At 37.1% G+C, this 26,659-nt stretch overlaps 2 protein-coding genes and 1 long non-coding RNA gene across 3 annotated transcripts in view; 1 reads left to right on the top strand and 2 right to left on the bottom strand.

Annotated features, from left to right (window-relative positions):
* Window positions 1-26,659, bottom strand: part of LOC136257322 (uncharacterized) — a 79,462-nt gene that overhangs the window by 25,215 nt on the left and 27,588 nt on the right. The gene's annotated exons all lie outside the window — the stretch shown is intronic.
* On the top strand, window positions 6,399-7,513 carry LOC136257224 (uncharacterized). The gene is made up of 5 exons (XR_010701853.1): window positions 6,399-6,909; window positions 6,955-7,036; window positions 7,089-7,188; window positions 7,241-7,317; window positions 7,370-7,513. It is a non-coding gene; the product is annotated as an uncharacterized lncRNA (long non-coding RNA).
* On the bottom strand, window positions 10,757-18,680 carry LOC136258340 (uncharacterized protein aq_987-like). Its single transcript, XM_066051661.1, has 8 exons — window positions 18,470-18,680; window positions 18,373-18,420; window positions 18,192-18,268; window positions 16,013-16,067; window positions 15,322-15,505; window positions 14,422-14,537; window positions 11,716-11,818; window positions 10,757-10,861 (listed from the first exon to the last, which is right to left on the bottom strand). Exons 1-8 carry the CDS (start codon window positions 18,605-18,607, stop codon window positions 10,830-10,832), a joined length of 753 nt encoding a protein of 250 aa, XP_065907733.1. The 5' UTR covers window positions 18,608-18,680; the 3' UTR covers window positions 10,757-10,829.

Raw genomic sequence — 26,659 nt, forward strand, 5'->3', positions numbered from 1 at the left:
GAACAGCTTTGTGGTAGTTATCATGTTCTATGATGTCAAGTGTTCCATTGCATACACCCAGCTGTGATCCTATCACCCTCCAGTGAACAGCATAATCTGGGGTGATGTAGTTTTGGAGATCTTTTAGTAGAGGAGTTGCATTCACTGTATTGAAATTAAAATATCAAAAGGTCAATCACATACCTTGGCGAGGAGTTTGCAAATCTTTGAAATCTTGTAAAGCCTTAAGGAATCTCTAGTCTTACTGAATACAGAGAAAATTACTTGATTATAGACTGTAACTGTGACATTATGCTGTGACCGTGCAATGGATCAGAACAGTCTTATTACCCTACCCACAGTGCCGTTTTCCTTACTGCATCTATGATTTGTTGTAAGGCCACTCCAAACGAGACTGTATAGTTTCCCGTCCTGGTGTTTTCGTTATTTGGTGCAGGTGGGAGGCTTGTTATCATTATTCATTATTAAAGGTGTGACTGCTCTATTAGAGTATCTCTGTTAACATTTTGATCTTGAGAGGATGTCAAGGTCATGAAAATGGCTTCTATGCAAGCTAGGAACCACCAGAACCATTCATTTTTAGGTTTCATTATGCTTTTTAGCAATGCAAAATTAAAGGCTCCATTGGAAGTTTCCAGAAAGCAGCACAGGAAGTGGTTTTGGAATAATAATGACAATAATAACATGCAATTCAGGTGCCCAGACGCGATACGGGCGGAGGACGGGGAACTACAGTCTTGTTTGGAGTGGCCTAACTACTATCAGAGGCCAAATGAAGCTATTTAAAACATGCTATGCCCAGTATCAAATAAATAAATAAATAAAATTAATGTTGATAACTTGCTGGAGCAGATTATAAGAGTGTTGTAATTCTGAATCATAGCTATCAACCTAATTCAGCTTTCTAATTAATAAAATCCATCCACTTGAGTATAGAGGTCTTCATATCACTGGAAAAAATTCTGCATTTGTCTATATGTGTGACAGAGTATTTTATGAAGCAAATATAGTTAACTATATGTGCATCATATGTGAGACAACCCGAATATGATTTGAATACTACAAAAGATCACATGCGATATTTGCAACATATGTATACTAGTGGTTTTGTGCATTACATAATATACTTGCTACACATTTACTTCATCTGCAATCCCATGACACATACATATGTACCTTATATTTACTAGTATGGCCTATGTACGATACACATGATATGAATATGATGTAAATATGAAGTGAATATGAATTACACATCAAACTACATAAGTACACTTTGCACTATAGCTCACTATCACATAAACAAGTGATGCTCACTATATCAATTTTACAATGCTCACTATATCAAACGGTACGGTAGTAGCGTTTAAGTAGGGATCAGGCTGAAAATTTTGTTCATCACCAAAAAATTCTGCCTTTGAAAAGCACCCTAGGAACATCTTACGTGACGAAATCACCTTTATGGAATAGTACTAGTTTATATGATATATAAAATATAACAAAACGCTAACAGGTGGCTGGATATAGAATTTTTTTTAAATTGCCAAAACTCGAATTTTAGATTCACTACCTGACTGCCTGATTGATCACAGTTGCAAGGCTAGAGGCCAAACGAAGCAGCGCACGGTCACCATTTTACGCCACGATAACAAACTCAACAGTGGAATGTGCCTTTTGAGGTTCTGAGGAGTGTAGGTCTTCTGCACCTTGTCTTTTCTTTTATCTTCAATCAGGCTGCTTGTCTTCTTCATCCAATGAAACCATATTGAGGTATTGATTTTCCGTATCAACACTTTCTTCAGTAGCACATTTAGATGCCACAGAATTATTTCAGAGCTGGATCTTTGAAGCATTTCAGTCCTGGCACTACTATAAGAGGTACCCTAACTAGATATCTGCAACTTTGCTATTGGGATATGCGCCTGCTAAAGAGCAAGCACTGAGAGACTAATTCGCGATAGGTTTGCGAATACACCCATCTAGGTTGACTAATCGTGATAGAGTATGGAGACCACACCTCTTCACAATCTAGCTATTCGCTAAACAGAAAACAAGACCTTATTGGTGTAGTTAGCTATACACCCCTTGTCTGACTCAAGATACTCTAATACAACAGTCACTCTATACAGCAGTCATGCATTTATGATATTCTAATAGAACAGTCCCTGAGCTACAACAAAAAACCAAACAAACTAGTATTCTAAAAAATGGTCAATTAAAAAAATGAAGTAGGGATCTATGTAATAAAAAGTAATGAAACAAGCGACGAATGATGATATTAAAGCATAACTCGGTGGGAAAGTCCCTACTTTGGCACTGAATAAAATGATTGTTACAGCTAATGTGCTAAAGTAGGGACTTTCCCACTGAGTTATGCTGTAATACCATCATTCAATGCTTGTTTCATTACTTTTTTTGCATAGATTCCTACTTCAATTGACATATACCAAACACATGTTGAGTTGTCATGCATAAAATTACAGAAATAACTTTTTACTGACAGATATGCAGCAAGAACAGCCTCTGTTCCAGTGTTCAGTTGCTGGAAATGCACTTGATTTTGATCGCTAGTAGAAATGATGCTGCCCAAATGGCTTTTTCAGTGTAGCAAACTAAAATAAGCTGAGCTGGTAGAGGCAGTGAATTTTCAAATCATTGTACTTTTGTCATACAAATTTCCTTGTATTCATTTTCTATCAGCAGATTCTGATATTATAACATACAGAACAGGCCACATCAATACATGTCAAAAAGTCTAAATATAATTTCAATACAAAGTCTTTCAAAGGCCATGCCCACACAAAATTTAGAAATTACGTAAAATGTAATTGGGCAAACCATAAAAAAATTATTGTACTTTGCTAACATACTTCACACCTTATGGTAAACTGTCTTATATCGTTCAGAAACTAAAAGTACATCATATAGCAAACCATTTTATCGACCATGCAGTAGTCTGACTAGCCTTCCAATAGCAGCCTTTTGGCAACAAAGTGCAGGTTCCAGTTGAAGTGCCCAATACACAATGTATTGGGATTCACCCGGAGGGGAAAGGATCTTCTGTAGCGTAACTGAAACCCAATTTACGTAAATATTGGGCAGATATACATTCTATCTTCGTGCCTCATTATATTGCCTCTACAAAAGGGCTTAAATGAACAGCCTAACACACTGCCAAAATTACGTTTACTTTCTTCATTCACATCAACAGTTGTTACAATGGCTACAGCAAGCGCTAAACATGAAATCTGTTCACTAGACATTACCAAGTAACGCGTGCCTAGGTTAGTTGTGTACAAATTTGTGGTTTGTGGTACAGAAACCATACATGACTGTTATTAATTACATTACACAGCTGGTATTCTACAAAAATAAATGTAATTGTATTGATACAATTATAATATAACATTGTTTAGTTACTGCCCGTAGAACATCAGTCACCTCAACAAGTATAGTGTGCCACAAATAGACCTATCATCCAATGAAATGGACACACTACAAAAGGGCTTAGCTACTGACCAACAATCAGTTGCTAATTGAGAGGGTGATATGCAAAACCTTTTCCCACCACCACTTCAACATTGTCATCACAGGCTGTCTTTATTATTCATGAATAAACTATCTGGAATGGGGAAGGCAATACACAAACAGGGCTGGAGAGGACGACAAAAAATGCAGGCATGAAAAGATCAGAGACAAAGTGGATAATAAGTTTGTATCCCAGTGAAATAGTCCCTAAAATGGAAAACAGAAAATGTGTTTGTTCAGAGAGCCAAGCAACAAAATGGCCAACTAAGGGAGGACGTAGAGACAGTAGCCAACAAACATTAAAAGTTACCAACATGGAACTATAGAGGAGACAAACAACTAGTAGCATCTCGAACCATACAAGCCCAAACACCACAACATGGAGTGGGTACACATACTTAAATATCACAGGCAACAGAAATTAGCCACCAACATGTCAGATACTTTTTTCAAGCCAGTGAGGATTAATATGGTGAATAAAGAATTGATTTCAATTGATCACAATGGCTGCTGTACAATATCAAAGTATGGTCCCCCTGAAAATATTATGGAAACACCTTATGCGAAAGAGCAATTCGATGTTTCTTACAAAGCACATCATGAATTATCCATGATTTACTCATCTCCCATGCTGGTGTACTATTAACAAAGAAGCCAAAAAAACAACTTTTTATGTGATGTTTATGCTACACCAGGACCATTCTAGGGGTACAGCAGTCACTTCAAAATGACTTAGTGTAAGAATTGAAAACTTAGTACAAAACTACCCAAGCATGAGTTGTGTATATGAGTCAGAAATAACTGGTGGTGATAGATACCAAGTTGAACTGTTACAGACCAGCAATACTTTAGAGGGCACAAACACATTTGTTCTACTTGCAACACAGTGGGCCACAAAAAGAGAAAATGTTACTAATGAACATTTAATTTTAGGCGACATAAATGTGTATGTGTATGCGTACATAACAATAAACCCTTAAAATATCCTTGCAACTTAAATAAGACTCTACATCTCAACTGGTGCAAGCGACAACACTACTCCACTTAATGATGGTACCACCACTCTTAAACACCAACTGGTGTCTTGCACCAAAATATTTCATTTTGATGGTACCATCTTCTTGTAGCTGGTAATCAGGCTCTGCTGTGAGGTTTTTAAATTGAACCTTACAGTTTCCAGTTCAACATAGCAGAAATCGTTAGCTCCATTTGGTCCCCTGACATACCATCTTTCACCAAATAAATTAGTCAAGTCTTGACAATAACGGCAAGCCATACATTGCTGTCTTTCCTCTTGTGAGTTTTCATGCTTTGGTGGAGTAGTGCCTCAAAATGGAAACTCATATCACTAATAGAACAACATGGGTCACTCTTCCTACCAGAGGACAAAGACACATACAAAGACGACTTGATGTTACAGACCAATTCTTCAACTTCAAACAAATGAAACTTCCTTGTAATGGGTGATAGCTGCCTCCTGTCTAACGATGGCACACCATCATCAGAACAACCATCGTCATCATTCAAATCTGTGATAACATCATTGCTTCTCCACTTGTTGTATTTCAAGCCGTAACCAATGTACTTCACTTTTACTTGGTCTCCATCACTTTCAACCGGTACAACACTTGATGAGTTTAATAACCATTTTAGTAGCTGTGTTGCTGTAGATATAACGACTTCTTTTGGGCAGCTAAATGAGTGCCAGCTCTCAATAATTCTGCTTGCTGATTGAATACTTCAGTCTTGTTGACATTTTCTTACAAACAATCACATGGAATAAAACCACATACTTTTGTAACAATATACAAAAATAATTATTTTTGTTTTGGGGCTATATATTTTTTGATATGATACAGCCATCATTTCCAATCCAATATGCATCATTGCAAGTTGAATGTATACCTCCTACCATGATGCTGTCTCTCCAACCACCAATAAATGGATTTGATGATTTAGAAAGTTACTTAAGATTTTCTAAGGCAAGAAACTTTATTACTGCTAAATCCATGTAGTGGTACAGGTTTGACAAATAATACTGCATTGCAAAAATCTCTGCATGGTACAGAGATAAAATATTGGTAAGTTGCTTGGAGGATAGGTGTCTTGTTCTAGTAAAGTCTTAGACAAAGTACCCAAAGTTTTTTAATCAAACAAAGATAAGTTTATATCACTGTTTACATGTTGTAGATAACAACCAAATTTCAACTTGATTATTTGTTTGCACATGGGGAAATACCATCGTCGTAACTCTTGAAACTACAAAACCAGCATCCGTATAGTCCCTCAGAATAAGATAGCTAGCTATTCATGTGTAGATGCATATAGAAACTGAGTTGACAGAATCTACCCATACAGCATTTCAGCAGAAACAAAGAACTGATACATTAGATCCAGGGTACTATGTATAGCTAGTAGTTTAATCACTGATCACTTAGAATGGCAGAATTCACAACAACACCAACACACCTGAGAGTAGACCACTTAATCTGGCATGAATTATAAACAGTAAGAATAATAGGTCCGATTTGTCCATTTATTGGCAGTTAATCTTGCAAATTTGATGGAATTTTGAGTGGAATTTGTCCATATTTCATGAGCCAGTGCCACTGAGTAGGCTTCTGTGTCACAGGCTATGTCAATTGTCTACTTTTTCGTCTTGTATGCTCACCAAATCACCATTATTATGTAGGTTAGAACTGGCCCAACCTATTGCTTCTTCTAACATTGCTTCATGTTATCTTCATAATTCAGTTATTCGCCTATACAGCTTGCCAGGACAAGCAACAGGCCGCCAGGATTTCTTATGATGAATCTGTTTTCGATTTTTAGGATCACAAACAGGTCCTCTTTCTTCTAAACAGCAAATGATACCTTGTGGTTTTGGCATAATTTTTGCTAGAGTGTGCCTCCATCCAGGCCTCCATGAAGAAAAGAGCTCACATACTGCATGTCCAGGAAAATGCAGGCGAGTGACAAACAGGTGCTGTGTGAAAATCATGGAAGAAACCCAGAAGCTCCGTCACTCCCAGTATGCTTCCAGAGGAACTCCATTGAGAAAAACTGTCAATGGACCCGATCATCAGGGTGGCCGTAATGTTCTACGAGTAACAGACTCCCAGCGGCTAGAACAACACTGGTGCTGGGGCAAGCTATAACAAAGCCATTACCTGATGAATTTAGCCATACAGGGGAGTCGTAAGTTAACAATGTAACCAATTCAGTTACTGGGATATGTGATAACATTTCAGTGCTCGTATTCATCTCAAGAAGGCCAACTTGTGTTGAATCTAGTACTGACAACAAGTATCCAGACTATAGACCAAAGGCTTATTCTAACTCTGGTAAAGATGTGACAAGGACTGCTCACATACTAATAGTGTAAGTTACATTTTCTGCTTAAAAGTGATCATTCAGTGATCATAGGAAGTTGTCCATGACATATCGTATTGGGTGATGATGATGATGATGAGATTGTAGAAGAACTACATGAGCATTTCAGTCTCAAGTATGAATACATGTTACTTGAGAAACTTAATTTACTCCCATCATATTGCCAGATTTGGTGAAAGGACTTTATTGGATGGTAATCAAGAAAACATGCAAGCAGTTATTGATAAAATGACAAATAAAGTAGTGTTGAAGCTATTACTATTGAACGTGTGTTCCAAAAATGTGTGCTCTGTGTGTAAAGTTATCCACTTTCTGATAGGAGCAGTGACTTCAGAAATGCCACCGACAACAGTCAGCTTGCACTGCCATTCTAGGAGAAGACAGAGAAGGCACATTGTAAGAATTACTACGGCTTGTATTACAATATGTTACAGATATTCTTTTGTAGAAAGAAAGTGCGTAAAGCACTACACAATTCTTCAACTATTGGCGCAGAATTAAAATCAAAGTATGAAGGAGTACTAAGAGCAATTGATGAATTAATTGGGCAAGATTCTGTTGGCAGCTAGTGCACTGACAGAGATAAGGCATCTTATCGTCCACCAGAAAAAAAGAAGCTGATTAATACACACTGTAGTGGCCTTGTAGAAAATTACAGGATGTGGAAAATCTCTTAACAACAAAATAGATGTCGTGCCACAAGAAGCAGAGCTATGTTGAGAATCCACATGTCAAGACCAAAGCCTTGTGAACATTTCAGTTAGCATCAAACTCATTTGAACTAAAAGTAGAAAAAACTGTTAATGGAGTTCTATAATTATTTTCATGTTTATTTCCTAATCACATAGTGATATAGTTTGTTGCGTTCACCTGACCTGACCTCGTTCCTGACCTGACATCCGCCCTGTCCTGCCCTGGTTTCTTGTTAATAACTCTTGTTACATGGGCCAGCTGCCCAAACATTCAGTAGCACTGTGAAGCCCTTTAAACACCGGAACTGTTAATCAAAAAGCACTTGGATACTGGCAAAAACAAGTGAGTTATGAGGCTTTAAAAATATCCCATACATTATTTAGGCTCACAAATTACAAAAACAAGGCCGTGTGATTTGGGATTAATTGGATTCCTACTATTGAGACTATAGTGGGTACCCATTCACCTGAGCCCCGCCAAATATAGTAATATCAAAGAGGTGAACATGTGTTCACTCCCAATGGTTTTGTACTGGAACAAGCATGTTTTAATGTTGTAAACATGCACTGTAAAGTAGCCAATAAAATAGCAGAATAACAGAAGCCTTTTAAGTGCAGCATGAAAGTGATATGATGAATAGCCAATCTAATAGAATGACAATAGAAACCTTTCAAATGCAAAATATGTAGAGATTTTGAGTAGCCAATCAAAATTGCTGACATGTGAAGCCTTTTGAGTGCAACAACAAATGATGTAATATAAAGAATGATGCAATCACCTGGTAGAAGTTAATGGCCACATAGAACTGGATAGATGTGTACTACAAACCATGAAGGATGGTCACTATGACTGATTAGTAGGCAATATATCACACACGTTTCTATGCAATTATGGAATAATTGTACTCATAACAGCCAAAATTGCACTCCGCTTTGCCTCGTGTCGCCAAGTGCAATTTTGACTATTACTCACAGCTTAAATCACGATAAATACGGAGAGAACGTAGCACCGTCTTAGCAAACTGCAAAGGGGCAAGGACGTACTAATACGGAATTCAGTCCGTCTATGAAGAATTACGTGAATGTAATGCTGCTATGATTAAATACGAAGAGGACGGAACACGTCTTCGCAAGCTGGAAATAGGCAAGGACGTACTAAGACAGAATCAAGTTCGTCTCTGCGGGCCGTTGTAATGCTGGCATAATTTTTTACGTTCATCAAACTGAGAGGTTTACGAGACGGATGGATGACGATCGAACAGAAGGGATGGCTCTAGATGGGTTACTGAAACTGGTTACTGCACCCCAGTGATTTCACAACTCTAGTCAAGCATACTCAAGTTATAATTACGAGTACCAGCGCCAAAAATTACCCTGGAGGTTTCCCGAGACACAGCACTCGTATCTGGACAAGGTATACCATAGTAGAGGCGGATCCAGGAGCTGGCAAGGGGAGGGACACAAACAGGCTGAGTTGTAGGTGGGTGAGGAAAACCAGATTATCTTGTTAGTTGCTGCATTTATGAAGCAGCAAATAATCACCACTTAGTAGTGTCTCACTGTTGATTTTTGACATTAATTTTTGCAGATGGTTGTGGAGTCTTAAAAGCTGTGTAAAAGGCTATGAATCTCTAAACACGATAATTTTTTGTTAGAGGCGCTTAGTACGCACGAAGGTGCTGGGGGCAATTTCACAGCTAGTTTGACTTCGGTTTGCTTTGATTCAGGTAAATTTGTAATAAATTCTACTAAAATCTGCATATCGTTTTAGCCCTGACATAAAGTTGAGTATTACTCATAAGTATGATTCCTCCAAAAGGTGACGATGGATGATGGGGACTTTTGCCCCAAATGCCCCATCCTGGATCCACCATTGCATAACTACTTCCCTATGGTTATTGCCTATGTACTCAATGACTTGATCTACTGCCTGTCAAGGAACAATCATCACGAAAATACGTAATAATAAAATAACATCATTATTTCTAAGTCTGGTTCCACTGGTGGCAGTACATGTAATAAATATCATGAGTACTGTCCTGCAATTATTGCATGCATAGTACAACAACCATGCTCATCACAGAAAAAGGTAGAGGATATCAGCAATTACAAGTCAGGTTAATACAGCTGCTCATATAATGTGAGCCTTGGAAATATAACCTGCTGTACATTGTAAACAAAATGGCACATAAAATGTCCATAATCTATACTTGCTGCACAATAAGATATCAGTACATCCTGAAATTTCACCAAAGTTTTAACAGTCACACTGCCATTCCCAAGGTGTTTATACCTAAGTTACAAATCTCAATCCTTTGATCTTCATTTTCTTCTTTCAATATTTTTATAGCTTTTTAGCGATCTGTAAATACAAATAACACTGTTAATGAGACACAAAACAGGTCATCTTTGTGAGAAGACATGATACACATGTAAGACCCAGAATCAGATTGCAAGTATGTATAATGTATGATACACCTACAAATCTCAGAAATATATCAAAAGTGTGGTCACACCACACAATGATGCACATACAAGACCCAGAAACTGGTCAACAGTGTGGTAACAACTGACACACATACAAGACCCGGAAAAAGGTCAACCATATGTGGTAACACATCACAATTGACACACATACAAGCCCCGGAAACAGGTGGACAGTGTGTGGTAACAAATCACAATTGACACACATACAAGACCCAGAAGCAGGTCGACAGTGTGTGGTAACACATCACAATTGACACACATGCAAGACCCAGAATCAGGTCAACAGTGTGTGGTAACACATCACAATTTACACACATACAAGACCCGGAAACAGGTCGACAGTGTGCGGTAACACATCACAATTGACACACATACAAGACCCGGAATCAGGTCGACAGTGTGTGGTAACACATCACAATTGACACACATACAAGACCCCGGAAACAGGTCGACAGTGTGTGGTAACAAATCACAATTGACACACATACAAGACCCAGAAGCAGGTCGACAGTGTGTGGTAACACATCACAATTGACACACATACAAGACCAGGAAGCAGGTCGACAGTGTGGTGGTTGGTTCACTTTGTTGGTATAATATTATAACACTACAGTCCTCTGAGACAGAACAATTGGGTGTGCATTAATAAAGAAGTGTTAATGTAAGCTATGTGTATTATTGAAAAAATTTAAATTACACAAACAATACTACACATGTGCTGTTGCACTGTTATTGGTCATCTTCAGAATCAGAATCACTTCCTGTATGGGTAAATCATAACATGCACCATACACTGTAGCATACCAGATGAGAGTGAAAGCGGTTTAAGTGCTGCTAATATGAATTATGCAAAGCCCTCAGTTTGGAATGAACTAAAATGTGTGCACTATGTAACAAACAGAGTCTGGCATCATTGTTATGTTAAGAATACACATACTTGTCTAGTGCTAGAATCGCTATTATACGTGTGAAAGTATTTCATCAGTTTTTCCTAGACAACAAGTAATTTTATAATACAAAGTATATCATCTGAATCTTCACACGATTGCATAGTTTTGATTGAAACATCACATGAACCCCAATAGTTGCAGTACAAAGCCAGAATATGGTGGGGATTGTTAGCTCTTTTGTAATATTTTCAAGTAGCACCTAAAATGCTTCCACCCTTCTCTGTAACAATACTAAATACTAAAACTATGCAAGATGACATGCAGTCAAACCTCTTTGTAACATACATACCCTCTCATGAAATTTAAAAAGCTAAAATGCACGGAGCCAGATTAATGCGTTTGTCATAACAAGGTACATATGAATTTTCTACAAGGTTCTTGTTTAGATAGTTTTCTAACAGAGGTTGCACTGGCTTGTTCAACACTAGGTGTAGTGTACATGTAAGTACATACACACAAACATACAAACACACATGTACTACATTAACATGTGCTAAAAAGCTAAAATGCAAAGCCTTCAGTTGTTGTCATGCCTACTCAGTATTACTGGGCTACCCATACATGCACTTGAACCTTGTGCATACCCTTTAACACAGTAAGATTGCTGCTCAAAAAATTTTTTTGAAGGAAACAGCAACATACAGTTACTATGTAAGTATACATACCCTTCACCATCTTGGAATGATGATGCATGCAATTGTAGAGATGTTCTGGATGAAGTACATGAGTTTCTGTTCTCAGTATGATAGCATCATAAGCTATCCTCATCTGTAATAATATAAATGCATCAACTCATATAAAATACATATTTAACATCATACTCTAGGGTGGGCAATCACTGCATTAGCAATTCAATTAAGTCTAAGTATTAGGGACGTGGGACTTATTCCCGATAATTTTGGGAATAATTATGGGGTAAAAGAATTGAGAATTATTCCAACGTTTTGTAGCAGCTTTAGAGGATAATTATGTTGAGATGAAGATGACACTCTATAGAACGGCGACTTACTCTGACAGTACAATTGGTAGAGTAGCTCATACAGTATTGCATCAATCACTACTAACTAAGTATTTTGCTACCTTATTTTGCTACCCTACTTGCCAATTGGTACAACTAGATTTGCATAGCTACGTACCACTATACTGTTTTAAAGTTTTGGTGACTGTCAAGTTTTTTGGAGGAACTCGGAACGATAAACATACTTCCCACAGGCCTACCAAGCATATACAGTGAAACCTGCATATTAAAGACACCTTGGGACTGACCAAAAGTGTCCTGATTATCAAGGTGTCCTGGTTTTCCAGGTAAGTTTACATGCTACGGGATATTTTGGGACCATTACCAGGTGTCCAGATTATGCCGGTGTCCTTATTTTCAAGTGTCAGGTTCCACTGTACCATACAAGTATAAGAAAAAAATTAGGAATTGAGTAGTAGGATATAGTGTACCAAGAAAGTATTGAAACAAGCTTGTTAGTACATTATGACAGCAAATTACTGTAACACAAAAAGAAGTGAATATCCATACTGTGCTGTGGAGTTTCCGTAATTGAAATGCACAGTAGGGATATTCACTTCTTTTCGTGTTACAGTAATTTGCTGTTATAACAAAAACTCAAGCTTGTTTCAGTACTTTAATATTGGTGCACTATATGTGACCGGATCTGTGAAAACCCGACATAATGGTGCATTTTTCAAATTCTTTATTATTGAATATTTATAATCTACTTAGCCAAGTGTATGCTCTGGCCAAGTTTTAGCCTTGTATGCCAAAAACGTTTGGAGTTACAGCTCTACAAAGTAGCAACAACAGAAAGATCGATTTGTACAGCAAATACTGAGAAAGAAATCACATGCGCTTACAAAAACGGCTGTAACTTACAAGTACAATGCAGTACAGAGTTGCAACTTGCACCATTGTGTTTGCCATGAATAGGGGAGTCCATAACTTGGTAAGGAATTTCTTCTATTACCATTCTTCACTACATACAGAGACGAAATCAGTGAAGAAAAATTGATTGCATACGATTGTTTCGATGCGACATAAACACACGTCCATAACTTAGTCTACTGCAACGAAACAAAGATTTTTGAACTCCTCGCGAGTAAGATGATATCCAGGTTTTTATCATTAAGCCCTTTCATCACAAAGAACAAAGCGTTAAAATGTTTACAAATTTTTTTTGATTATACGTAAATATTTTACCCATTGCAATCAATACTGAAAATTTAGGCTTACGCCATTATGTTGGGTTTTCGCAGATCCGGTCACATATTTTCTACTCTGGTTTAAAATTCCTAATTCTTTCTTATACTTGTTTCTGTTCTTTTTATAGAACTGGTGATCAATCTATAAAACCAGTTTGTGTCATAAAGATGATTTGATGTAGCTATGGGAAGTCAATCAAAGAATACGCCATCAATTTTTTGTTGAACATAAACTGTAATTTTGCACATAGATTGGTGTACTGATATTCTACAACAATTGATTTAATTGATTTATACGTCATATATGGTTTAAGACAAGTGTACAGAAAATAAACAAGTTACCTAGATGCAGGGTACCAAGCTTTAAAGCAGCTGGAGCCCTGGCAAGGCAAACACACACACACACACACACACACACGCACACACACACACAACACACACACACACAAAGAACCAAAATACACACATACATTAATTTTTAATTAAATTAATTAGTTTAACAGGTCTGATAGTTCCCACAGTTCAGAGGGGCAAGCACTGAAAATTCTGTCAGTATGAGCAGGATACTGCAATTCTGGCAGCTTGATCAAACAATGCCTTAATGGTAACTTGCATGCATGAGATGGGTTGGTCAACGTCGCAGGTGTAAAGTGCCCTGAGCAACCAATCTCAATTGTAACAAGCTGGACATACAGGCCAGTAGCTACATCAGTTTTCATAGAATGAAATTGCTTAGTACTAAGAACTTACACAGAAAAGCAGCGCAAAACTGTGCCAACTAATCAGCACGTCTCTGTTATACTTTGTTAAGAATGGGTTCTTATCCATCTGTTGTCTGGAACAGTCAGTTGAACTCAAACACATGATACTACTTTGCTAAGAACGAGTTCTTATCCACCCGTCGTCTAGTTGAACTCAAACACATGAGAAATAAACGTTCATAGAATGAAATACCTTAGTACAACTTACGCGCGGACAGCAAAGTAGTTTGTTAATGAGAAACACAAGCAATTAAACCGTGCCAACTAATCAGCATGTGTCTGTCCTAGTTTGCTAAAAATGAGTTCTATTCCTATACCCGTCGTCTGGAACAATCGGTCGAACTCAAACACACGAGAAAACAAGAACCAGAGAAGGCGAATGTGTGCACTTACTGCACATACCTGCATTGCTGCTTTTTCATGTGGCATGCATCCAACAGCTGTCCCCAGTCCAGGGCACAGGATGGAGTTGATAGGTGGAACCTTCCTTTCAGCAGCAGTGGCATTGTGAGCCAGAACTGAATAAAGAAGTACAATTACATTAATAGCTAAGCCGTTCTAAATTACACTGTAAATAGTTTACTTACAATGTTCGAATCTATTTCACATCTGGTTTCGTGACTTATCCCATTGTGCTCATGTGTATTTGTATTGAATTGTATGTACATGCATGTAATGTATCAGCTTATACCACTAATTATTGTATTAGCTATATTTACACTATTGATTCCTAGCTACTGCAGTTTTGTATAATCATTATTTGTAATAGGCCCACACTTTTTGTTCTATTGTTAATTGCAGTTTATTTATTCTTCCGTGTACTTCACTCTAGTGCACACCATGCTTCGTCCTGAACAGTCGTCATTTCCACCTATCTACATCGATGTGTAATGATGCGTTCTATGATTTTCAACTTGGGGAGTGATTTGACTTGCCTATTCTAACAACCCGTGATTACATACTCTACTCTTGGAAAGAATCTACTGTAGTCACTACAAAAACATGACCAGTATGGGAATATCCATTTTAACAATAGCTATGAAAGTATGAAACAGAAGCAAAATTTTATGGAAAACCACCATACACAGACAGATGGTCAGACATGCAGACAGCCTTTCAACTTTACATATAAACAGCATACGTATAAGAGAATTACAAAGTAGTCCTTCAGGAAAACTGGCACTACGTGCCAGCTGCATGATTACCCTCAGATCTTTATTCTTTGATTTGTAATCATAATCATGTTTGTATATGTCTAATCTGCATGTAAATAAATAGCCAATACAATACGTAGTTGCACACCTTCTCGTAGGATACACCGGAAGGCCAGGTAGGCGTTCACAGTGTCACTAACATCCAGTGGTACTCTCATTGTTGGTGCTGACACAAGATATTTAATGGGCTTGCCGCCATTAACATCATTGTCTAGTGATAGAGTACTGAGATCTAATTGGTCAGAATAGGCCGGGATGATCACTGCACATCCCTAGAGGGTAGAGAAAACAAAAGATAAAATGATAAAGGTGTTGAAATAGAAATTCAACAGTTAAAACAGATCCCACGGAGTAAGTTTACAAAAAGAAAAACAACAACAACAAACACCTGTAAGCATAGAGAGGCAACTTCTTATTCACGTATATTATCACCTGGTAACTATCAAAGAACTAACAATTGAGAAACATGTTTTCAAACTGTTCATAAAACATAAAACTTAACATTCAAATGTGAATCAGATCAACAATTACGCATACACTGAACAACAATGAGTACCCTGTGACCCGCGTATGTAATGTTAACAAACAGCAATACAATACTATCCATATTCTTATTATTTAGTGGGTAAAACCAACATTCATGAATTCGTTAACAAATTGGAAATATTAAAGTCTGAAAACTCAGCATTTGTTCATGCCTTGTTCTATACGACATTTCTGCATGAGTGCAACTGTGAATAAAGCAGCTGCATATACGTAATTATACAGTCATTACTCACCATTGGCAATTCCCCATCATAATGTTTCCTCAAGTATTCCTGTAGTCTTTCTTGCCTATACATAATATACAGATGAAAATAGTGTCAATAAATTCATAGTAATATACTACATTGCCATTTGCAGTATGTAGGATTGTTTCAAGCTGGTTGTAGTTTTCAAAAGCAGGAAAATTTTTAAAACAACATTCCAGTAACTTTTTCTTTTGTCATGTTTTTTTCTTTCTGCAAGCTGCAAGAAAGTTATAATTTTGTGCCATCAGTATGTTCACCTTGTAATACACATGCTCTGTCCAAACAGTTTATGTTGCTATTTGTACCAATTGTCCAGCTAAGACATATATCAAAATGATCAAATTAATCACAAAGAGATCAAAACACAGTAACAGTTGATCCATTGCAGAAGGTTGTTCCACTGTGGAAGTCACAAAATATTAGGTATTTATGAAACCTAAATTTAAAAACAATCTAGCAACAAACTTTTGAGACCAATGCTACAGCATTTAGCTCTGCATTAAACTGCAAAAACAAACAGCTAGACAAGTAAGCCTTTTTGCTCAATTTTTGAGCTTGGTTGCACAGATTAATCAGTGGGCATGGCTCCATGCAAGCCTACACATGTTTCTTACCATTCAAGCAAATGTTCACAATTTGAAACTACTCCCATACTTCAGTTTAAGTAGTCTTGTACAGCGTTGAAACCGGGTCACTACTGCTGACCCGGATGACCCACTGACCCGGATAGCAATCCGGGTCAGATCCGGATTAAATTAAGCCGAGGCGCGCGATAAGAGCTATGTTTCGGGTATTCTTGAGCGAGCGAGACTACGTTTTTAGCGTTCGATTCATGTTGAGTAAACGAGTAGTTATGTGATAACTACGCCGGTAAGTTTATAATTTAAAAACAGTCAGTGGGTTTGGTTCCACGTAGTTACTGTGAGTTTACAGACAGCAATTGGGTGTGGCTTCGTACATACCCGTATTGCATTTTCCCAATATAATAAAATGGGTGTGGCTCACAAAGTACTTATCCTGCTGCAAGACTAGACCTAGACTATATACAACTCATACAATAATCGATTAGTGGGCGTGGCTCCACATAAGCTTGCACACAGCAACGGACAGTTACATGCTACAGACTGCACTTACTAATAAATGGGCGTGGCTGAGCGTGTGTTTGTAACGCGATAAGTGGGCGTGGCTTACGAAAGAGCTACGCGACTAGCGTTTATAGGTTCCACATCGTTTAACGATCAATTTAGTTTCTCACGTGATCCAATCCGGGTCAGACCCGGATAATTTGTAAACCGGGTCAGACCCGGATGACCCGGAGAAAATGTGACCCGGTTGACCCGACCCGGTTTCAACGCTGGTCTTGTAGTCTTTTGGGAAGGGAGTATCATGCATAAGTACCAGCAGTAGTGGCTTACATACAGTAAGATACTACAAATCTTTAAAAAATCACTGGTGACAAATGCTGGATGATTAGACTTGAATCTCTCATGAGTCAAGTACACATCCGGTCTATTCATCATTTCTTCAAACTATACAGTGGGTGATATTATCAGGGTAATCCTTATAATTCAGTAACTGCAGTTATGTTCACAATTGCTGCACCTACGTGTACTCCAATTTCACCAACATATGAACTTCTGTAAATCCCCTAAAATATTGATTATGTTGAAAGCAATGAACTCAGCATTGAAAGCTTTAGTTTTATCACCATGACCGTTCCCCAGGTAGCTAGGGTTATTGCTTGTAAATCAAAGCATGTTCAACCAAGGAAGGGTCTGTGCATCACTGCCATGTCCTACCTCCTTCATTATGGGTTCCAATAATAAGGGACATTCATGTTTTGTCTTGCTACAATTATTGAGGTAAAGACATAGGTCATTCAAATTCCCTATACATAGGATTGAGGGAAGGACACTGTGAAATTAACAAGTTACTTTTTTGCAATACAGTGGTCAGACCTTATCAAATTCCCTTATACTGTCCAACAAGCTCAGTGTCCAACATACTCCGGTGGAGAACTGTCAATGATAAGTAATTGGGATATCTGCGTGTATTTATCAGTCTCACGCAACCAAGCTATATTTTATTTTCCTAACCCAATAATGAAAAGTGGTCTGCCGGGCTGCACTGCCCAGCCATGCAGACCTTATTCAGTGGACATACTTACATTTGCCAGCCAAAGTGTAAAGAGTATGCCAAGTCTATTCCACCATCCATGAATCCAAAACTGTTAGCAGGGGACACCTATAATTTATTAGGAGCATGATAAATCATCGCAATCTATATTTAACGCGAAATTAAAATAAACAACTCCGATATGCCACTGCATGTGATGATACAGCACTTACTATAGCGTCTGCCTCCGGTCCACCCTTAAAGATGTCTCCTTCACTGATCTGTTTTTGTAAAAGTAGACGACTTCAAATGCACACAGTAGCGGCTTACTTTTACGTTCTTGTATTTCTCCCCCTTAAACGCACCTTGCCATGCTTTGACCATATCATCACTAATGTCTCTGAGGTTAATAATCAGCTGAGATTGCAAAGTAGGAGCGTCAGATCCTTGCTGCTCCGACTGTGCCATTCTCGATAGGGAATGAGAGGGAAGCCCAGTTTGGAAGAAAGCCACACAACTTTTAAATGCGCCTTATAATTAATATTTGCGGCGCCATAAATAAGTTATTTCATCTTTCTTTCCATTTCATATGGAAAGAATAGTTTTTACTAAAAAGGAACGCAGATTTGGAACTCAATAAATGCCTCAATTTACACTGCAGCTACTCTTGGACAATTTAAACACTTATATAAATCTCATTTTAGCTAATTTTTACTTGCATGTATGTTAATGTGTATGTAATTAGCTATATTGTATGTTATGTATGGGCACTGCTGAAAAGCAGTAGTTTTTCTACTGATGCAGTCTTCCCAAAAAAAAAAAAAATAAACCTGCGTGCAGTTTTAGGCAGGCAGCACAGCTGGTTTGCCTAGGATGTGAAATCAACAATAGTGCAGTGCATGTAACTCAATAGCTACAATCAATAAGAGTATCTTACAAAGTTTCCAAGATTCTTGACATTGATTTTCAATGCAAGTTTCTTGCAAGCTAGTAAGATTATTGAACTTTTCTTGCAAAAACTGTGCAAGGATCTCGCGCGGAAAATCTTGCAAGTCGTCTTTTTCCTGGAAGAGGTTCAATATTTATCAACTTTACTGACCAGTTATAGCTATGGAGGGTGAACACAGAAGGCAGTGGCGTAATTAAATTTCTTCATGAAACTACTGAGTAGCTAAAGTAGATAATTAAGGTATGTATAGCTATCTATGTGTGGAGGTTGACTGAGTATAAAACAGTAAGTCTGGAGAGTGCATTCCTCTTCCCCAGTGCCTAGTAGCTAGCCTTGCACACAAGCCTATACTAGTAGCTAGCTAACTGGAAGCTTTTCAACCTGCAGCATCAAGTTTGTAGGTATTAAATCTAACAAGATTCACCTTTAGGTGCACTTATGTATACAGTTAGCCAGTTTGGAAAATTGTTCAAAAGGAGTAGTAGAGTCTTGAAGAGAGTCAACATAACTTATCATGTGATCTGAGTGCATGATGAAAATACTTTGTATGTTGACAAAATGTTTGGCAAAATAGCTAGTGAGGTATAACAGTGCAGATTGATTGATTGATTGTTAATTTATACTCCACCAATTGACCATGGCTGTTCCACCGTGACAACACAATTACAACAACGAAACTTACATAATTACATTTAATACACGTAGCTACATAACACTACAACGTAAAACAAGGGGGGAAATTAATTAACTAAGTAGATGTCCATAAAGAATAATTATAATGATGTAGGTTCATGGTTCAAACATAGCCATATATAAGACCTTTTAATGGAGCATACAGTTGACTGTTTTATTAGAGTATTTTTATACCACAAATTTAAGCATACAAATATTATAATCTTTCACTGATTCTATAGGAGAGCTCAGTATTCCATAATTCTCCTTACTATTTCCAGTGTGTTGCAAATTCACCTTTAGGTTTTTAGCCAGTTAACTAGTTAACATCTTACTTTATTTTTGTACAGTGATCAAATTCAGTTTTCATGTAAAAATATTTTCATATTAAGCATGAATGACTTCTCTGTTAGAGTATCTCAATCATTTATAAAAAAAATTGTGTAATAAATTTTCGTATAATTTCTGCATACAAAAATTATTTTACAACGAAAAAGCAACATACTGTATAACCCCTTCAAGTATTATAAAAAATTATAGTCCAACAAGACATAGTCTAAGCATTTTATTGCAAGCAGCGATAAATCCACCCCTGACACACTAGTTAAAACTATGTAAGTGTTTTGGGTATTAACACATGCAGTATAATGTTTGTGTTGCTATGGGTTCCAGCTGTGATGATGTATAATATAATGCAGCCATCCTTTTGCTAATATTAAGATAGTAGCATCAACTTTGATAGGTCACTATGAGCTTACATTCAGTAACCATTATTCTCAACTTTCTGGAAACTTGCTGCATTGATGGTATACATATGTATCAGATGTTGTATTGTTCACATAATTATTTTACTACTCTATGCATGTGGTGGTTGCATGCAACCTTACAACCTACATGAAGCCATTGCAACTCATCATGGTCTGAAGTCATTATTGGTACCGAAATGGGGTTAGCTATATATATATCTAATGACATTCAAAACATTGAATTTAATGTATAGCTACAACATAACATAATTACACAGAAATGACTGTTCAGTTGGCTATAATAATATATTATCGTACAGGCATTATGGTTGCGGTTGGTTCCCATTTTTCATCACACCAGTAAGGACATTTTTTCCTATAATGCTATGCTGCTTACTGAACTTACATATATACTTTTACGTATATACTTACATGTAAGTAAACTCCTTCTGGAATTCCACACACACTCTCTGGCAGCTATAGCTTTAATATAATGGTATAAACTCAGTGTACACAATAAAAAAAGTGGTACATATGCTATCTGCATTTGTGTATATATAGTCCTTAAACAGTTTGCTGAGGAAATTTCTCCTGTCTTACAAGTCATTTTACAAATTCACTATCTACAGGCTTATTACCATCAGATTGGAAAAAAGCAAACATTTGTCCAGTCGTGATGAAGCAAGTAATTATAGACCAATATCCCTTACTTCTATATGCTTAAAACAATGGAACACATCATATTTCACAACATAATGAGACACCTTAATGCCAATGACATCCTAATAGAAAACCAACATGGCTTCAGAGCTGGTCATTGTTGTGCTACCCAACTCATTGCCCTAACAGGAGATGTTCTAACCATCAGAAACAAGTTGACATCATATTGCTTGATTTTGCAAAAACTTTTGACACAGTTCCACATCAGCACTGAGTTACTTATGAAATTACAATAATATTGCATTAGAAACAATACCTTTAACTGGATCAAAACATGGTTAACTGATCAGACACAATGTGTACTTCTTAATGGCAAATCCTCAGCCCCGGTAACAGTTACATCAGGAGTACCACAGGAAGGTCCTCTGATGTTCTTGTTGTGTATTATCAACATTACCAGAAGTATTACATCTCCACTACGGCTGTTTGCTGATGACTGCTTGTTATATAGAGTAATTGATTCCAGAATAATGCTACCATCCTTAGCAAGATCTTGACAGACTATCAGAATGAGTACATATATGGCAACTTAGGTTTAATGTACCCAAATGTTAAGATGCACCAGATCTCAGTCACCTATCATTCACAACTATGAGCTGAACAACCGTACCTTAACTTTGAACAATTATACTGATAGACACACGAGTACTCTTGGACAAACATTTATCTTGGTCATCTTACATATCCAAATAACAGGAAAAACATCCAGAACATTACTAAGCAATTGTTCTACAGAATTGGAATATGCTTCAATAGCATGGGTTCCTATTTATAACAATGATGTACATAAACTTGAAAATATTCAAAGAGCAGCAAGATGGGTATTGAAAGATTACAGTAGATACAGTTCAGTTACTTCCATGCTCCATGCAACATCTCTCCAGGCCTGAACTTCAAACTCAACGTAACTGCAGACATTTTACAAAACACTTCACAACCAAATTGCCATATATATTCCAACTAATAATCTTCTAATGACCAGAGAAACCAGGCAATATCACCACCACCATTTTATACTCCCTACAACATCTACTACAGCTTACCAAAAGGTTTTTCTCCAGAACAGCTCAAGATTGGAACTCTTTGTCACAATTCCTAATTGATCTAAATGAATTTGACGTATTCTCAGTTATTAACGTTTTTAATTGTTGTTTTTTTTATGAGCACATCAGCAGCGCTGGCTGCTCAGTAATAATAAATAAATAAATGGTCATTTTCAATTTGCTTGGACAATCATTATAAATTTTTTCCCATTATATATGCATACTACTGGTGGATATAAAGTGTTCATATTGGTCAGATATGCTTGTGAGCACAGTCATTGCAGTTGAGTAATAATTGCAATGTTTTGGTGTATTATGAACTACATGCAGCCAGGAAATTTGCTACATATGCGTGGATATGCACACAAGGTGATCTCATTCACACAGATGTAGCCTAGTTTCTGGTAATATATCCTATGACTAAGGTTTCTCAGTGTGAATGATTTACTAGCTTGGCGGCTAGCCATGACAACACAGGGGCAAACAAAATTCCTCCATTAACTGAAGTACTAATGCATGCATATGATCATTATAGCCCACATGCATTGGAATGCAGCTGTATCTCATGTGTATAGCCAACATTGACAATAGCTAGTAGCCGGCTACTCAAGTGTCCAGACAGCACTGCTGGATATGCACTAAATTTGAGGACAGTATGTACTGTATGCTATTTGAAAACACTTCAATAAATCATCATTACATTTGTTACTAAATTTTAATAGCTATATTGAGAGAGCCTCCCTTTTATTAACTCTTGGTGGTACTCAGCCAGTTTAAACAGACTGCTTTAATTCTTACTCAGCCATTTGATTAATATCTCTCAACAGAGTCGACTGGCTATTTCAGTTTTAATATTACACTGGGAAGAAAACTAGTTGATGGTTAAAGTGTACATGACGTTAGTGCCTTTCAAAATTTGCAGTTAAATTTTTTTTTTTTACACTGATAGTAATTATAAAGAAAGGTATTATCGCTGTAGACCTTTAAAGAAAATACTTTTCTGATTGAATTGTAAATTACACAAATGGGCAGTTGATGATTTTTTAAGCATGTAACAACAACCTGAGAAGACCACACACAGAGGTGCTCAAACACTTAGTTAGCCATTATAATATTATGCTGTAAACAAAATATCTTCGTTAATTAGCTAACACATCCAGTTATAATTATCAAAAATCACCACCCGCAGACAAACATGCTGGTCACATTGCATAGCCATGCAAATATCTATGCAGTTTAGTTTTATTCTTTATCCAAGAATTGTATGATTGCATAAAATTATATTCAGGCTGTTGTATTATTATAATGCAGTAATACTGTGTATGTCATCTAAATATACATGCATAAATTAATTTTTGTAACTATGTTGTTGTTGTTATAGTAATTTGCTAATATGTTACCGGATTTGTGAAAAGGTACCTTTTCCACACATTTTACATACCAGCAAACAAAAATTAAATGATGTAACATATATGACTTCTGATGAACTTGCTTTTAGCGTCAAACTGCAGCCAGATATTGTTGCTACACTCATGGAAAATTTCAGGCAATTATATGCCATGATTAAAAGTTTATGAAGCTTCAAAAGTCAAAAATGGATCAATTTTTTGCGTGTGAAAAGGTACCTTTTCACAAATCCGGTCACATGTATAGTACAACATTTTCCAGATGAGGTTATGCAAATAGAGCAATAACTAGTAGTATTATACATAACAAACATCGATAAGCAAACACATCATTATAGCAAGGCAAGTGTGATATATGTAACTATGCTTAAATTTAAGGATATAGCTACATGTATATATCCACACTTTCCAGTAGTAGTGTTGCTCATTAAATATGTTTTATGATCCATAAAATAGCATATACCATATATGGGTTATATCATTACCTCTACATGACATCAATGAAATTCTATTAGCATACATAGAAACCAGATTTGTTCAATCAATAAACTATTTACTAAAGTCTAGGGATGAAGTGTGCACATGTAACTGTTACAAGATAATATAGCTGTATGTGTGGTCTACAGCAAGTTGCAACAACAAAATGAAATACACTTAACAATACATATGCTACACATGAACATACTGGTACAATCACCATCACATTTGGTTTTGGTTGTAGGCAAAAAGTAATGGAACACTGAAATAAAACTATTTAAAACAATTCTTTGCACTTAAATGATAAGCTACTGAATATAAAGCTCCAATTGATCAATCAAAGTGGATCTTTCATCAAATGGACCAGAGGAACAAATTCTTGCTTCAATATCATTGTTTGTTGGTTGATCCAACTGGTGATGGAACCAAGGTTGAGTTTTATTATCGCAACACTTGCTACTCATACACTTCTTTCCATCCCACAGTGCATCATGAAGGAAATGACCAACATAAATGGGACAACGTAATGCTCCTGACTCACAGTAATAGTTACTGCCAACAAAAGGAGGTGGTAATGATCCTGCATCATCTGCTGCACAAGGACAGTTGTTGACGGCTTTAGTAGAGCAGTGTTCACTTAGTCCATTGGCAAATGTCCAAATATGTTGACGAGGGTTACCATGTGTGAGGGATAATCCAGAAACATAAGCACCATCAATAGATTTTTCACTACTGGCAAATCTTTCAGAGTTCCCTTTTTGGTATCCTCTAGCCATCCCACAGACTCTTTGGTAACTAATTCCATTAGTAGAAAATTTTGCAGAAGAGCAAATGTTCGTATCATTACTCGTTACTCTACAAAAGACACCAGATCGTTTGCTGGCTTTTATCCATTCACCTGGACAATCATCCCCGGCACTAATGTTGATCAAAGCAATTCTTTTCCACCCTCCTCCGATTCCAGCACAAGTTGGAATTATATTAGTAGCATCATCAGCAATTGCTGTCATGTCACAGTAAACCCATTGGCTTTCATCAATACGGTAGTAACCTGACTTGTTAGCAGTTTCAGGATAATTATTGTAGATGTCCTTACAAGATGATCCATTGTAATTCATTCCACAATATCTATTACTAAGGATCCAGTAATATCCTGACTTATTGTGATTTTTATTGTAGATAGCCTCACAAGACTCACCAGTGGAGAGAGGAGTTTTAAACTGAAGCTGATAAATATAACCAATTAAACCAACTAACACTTTTTGAATCATATAATTCATTTTAAATATAAAAACCACACTAATTACCTCTTATAGCCACACTGCTAATCATCTGAATAAAACAAAACCCACAATTACAATTTTTGTAACTGGAGATGCAACCTACAATTGAAACTTGTTTTTGAAGAACTCTAGAGGAAAAAGAAGCTATATTCTACTGGAACAGAGTTGAAAAATAGGTATAGTTATGTAGACATTATTTGTGTTTGTAGTGATGCATATAGTTCCTGAAATAACGGATACACACAGAAGATATAGGGTTTTATTGGCTAAGTACTAAGAAAGGAAGGGGGGCTACAGCCACCTTAGCCCATCCACTCCCTAAATCCGCCCCTGGTACCCACAGTACAGAGGGAATTACCTATATGGAGATTCACTATTTAAAATGGCCTTTGGCATTAGTTTTCTTGGCTTCGTGTTGGTTCTTTGGATTTACCTCAAAGTTGGGAGGGGAAACAGTGGGGAATTTTCCACTTTGATTTGTGAATCCCCACTCATTCCTCACCCTGCCCATACTGTGTTGGGGGGATAGGCATTATAGGAATAACATTAATGTAGTTGTACATTTGATAATCATAATGGCCAATTCAAACCACGAGAAACCAATTAGTTGTAGCAAGGTATCTCTCAGCTTGTTTAGTCCTGTATACCCTTAAATGCATCTATCAATGTAATGCCCGAATACCACAAGTATGGGCTGAGGGTGTGAACCTTATCCACAATGATATCACAACATAGGCAATAGTGGGGAACTTGTACACAGGGGTACTGGGAGGTGTGGTGATAATGCATGCACTGGGAAGGTGAGGTATATACATCTACTTACAAGACAAATTTGGATAGTTTGTATCCACATCACAACATTGGTCTGGTTTTGCTTAGTCACATCACTTGATCATGCATGCTACCTTATCTAGTGGTTCCATGTCGTAAAAGCCAAAAGTGAAATTCCTTTTGGCTACTACATAGTGAAGGCCCCACTAACATGGCTATTTTGTCAATTATGATGTCATTGTGGATAGAGGTTTACCGATATGGGTTTTTGCCATTTTCCGATATCTGATGTCACCTAAAGAAATTAAACTGATAACTGATGGTTGATCTGATATTTGCAAGGCACAGTTTTCAACAAATGTAGCCAGCTGTAGATAATACTATACCTATCTATGATCTACTGTAGTTCTTTTGTGCTAAATGCAATCTATGGTCTATGTTTGTGGTGTGTCC

This window comes from Dysidea avara, chromosome 6 (assembly GCF_963678975.1).
Source record: "Dysidea avara chromosome 6, odDysAvar1.4, whole genome shotgun sequence".
NCBI classification, from domain to species: Eukaryota; Metazoa; Porifera; class Demospongiae; order Dictyoceratida; family Dysideidae; genus Dysidea; species Dysidea avara.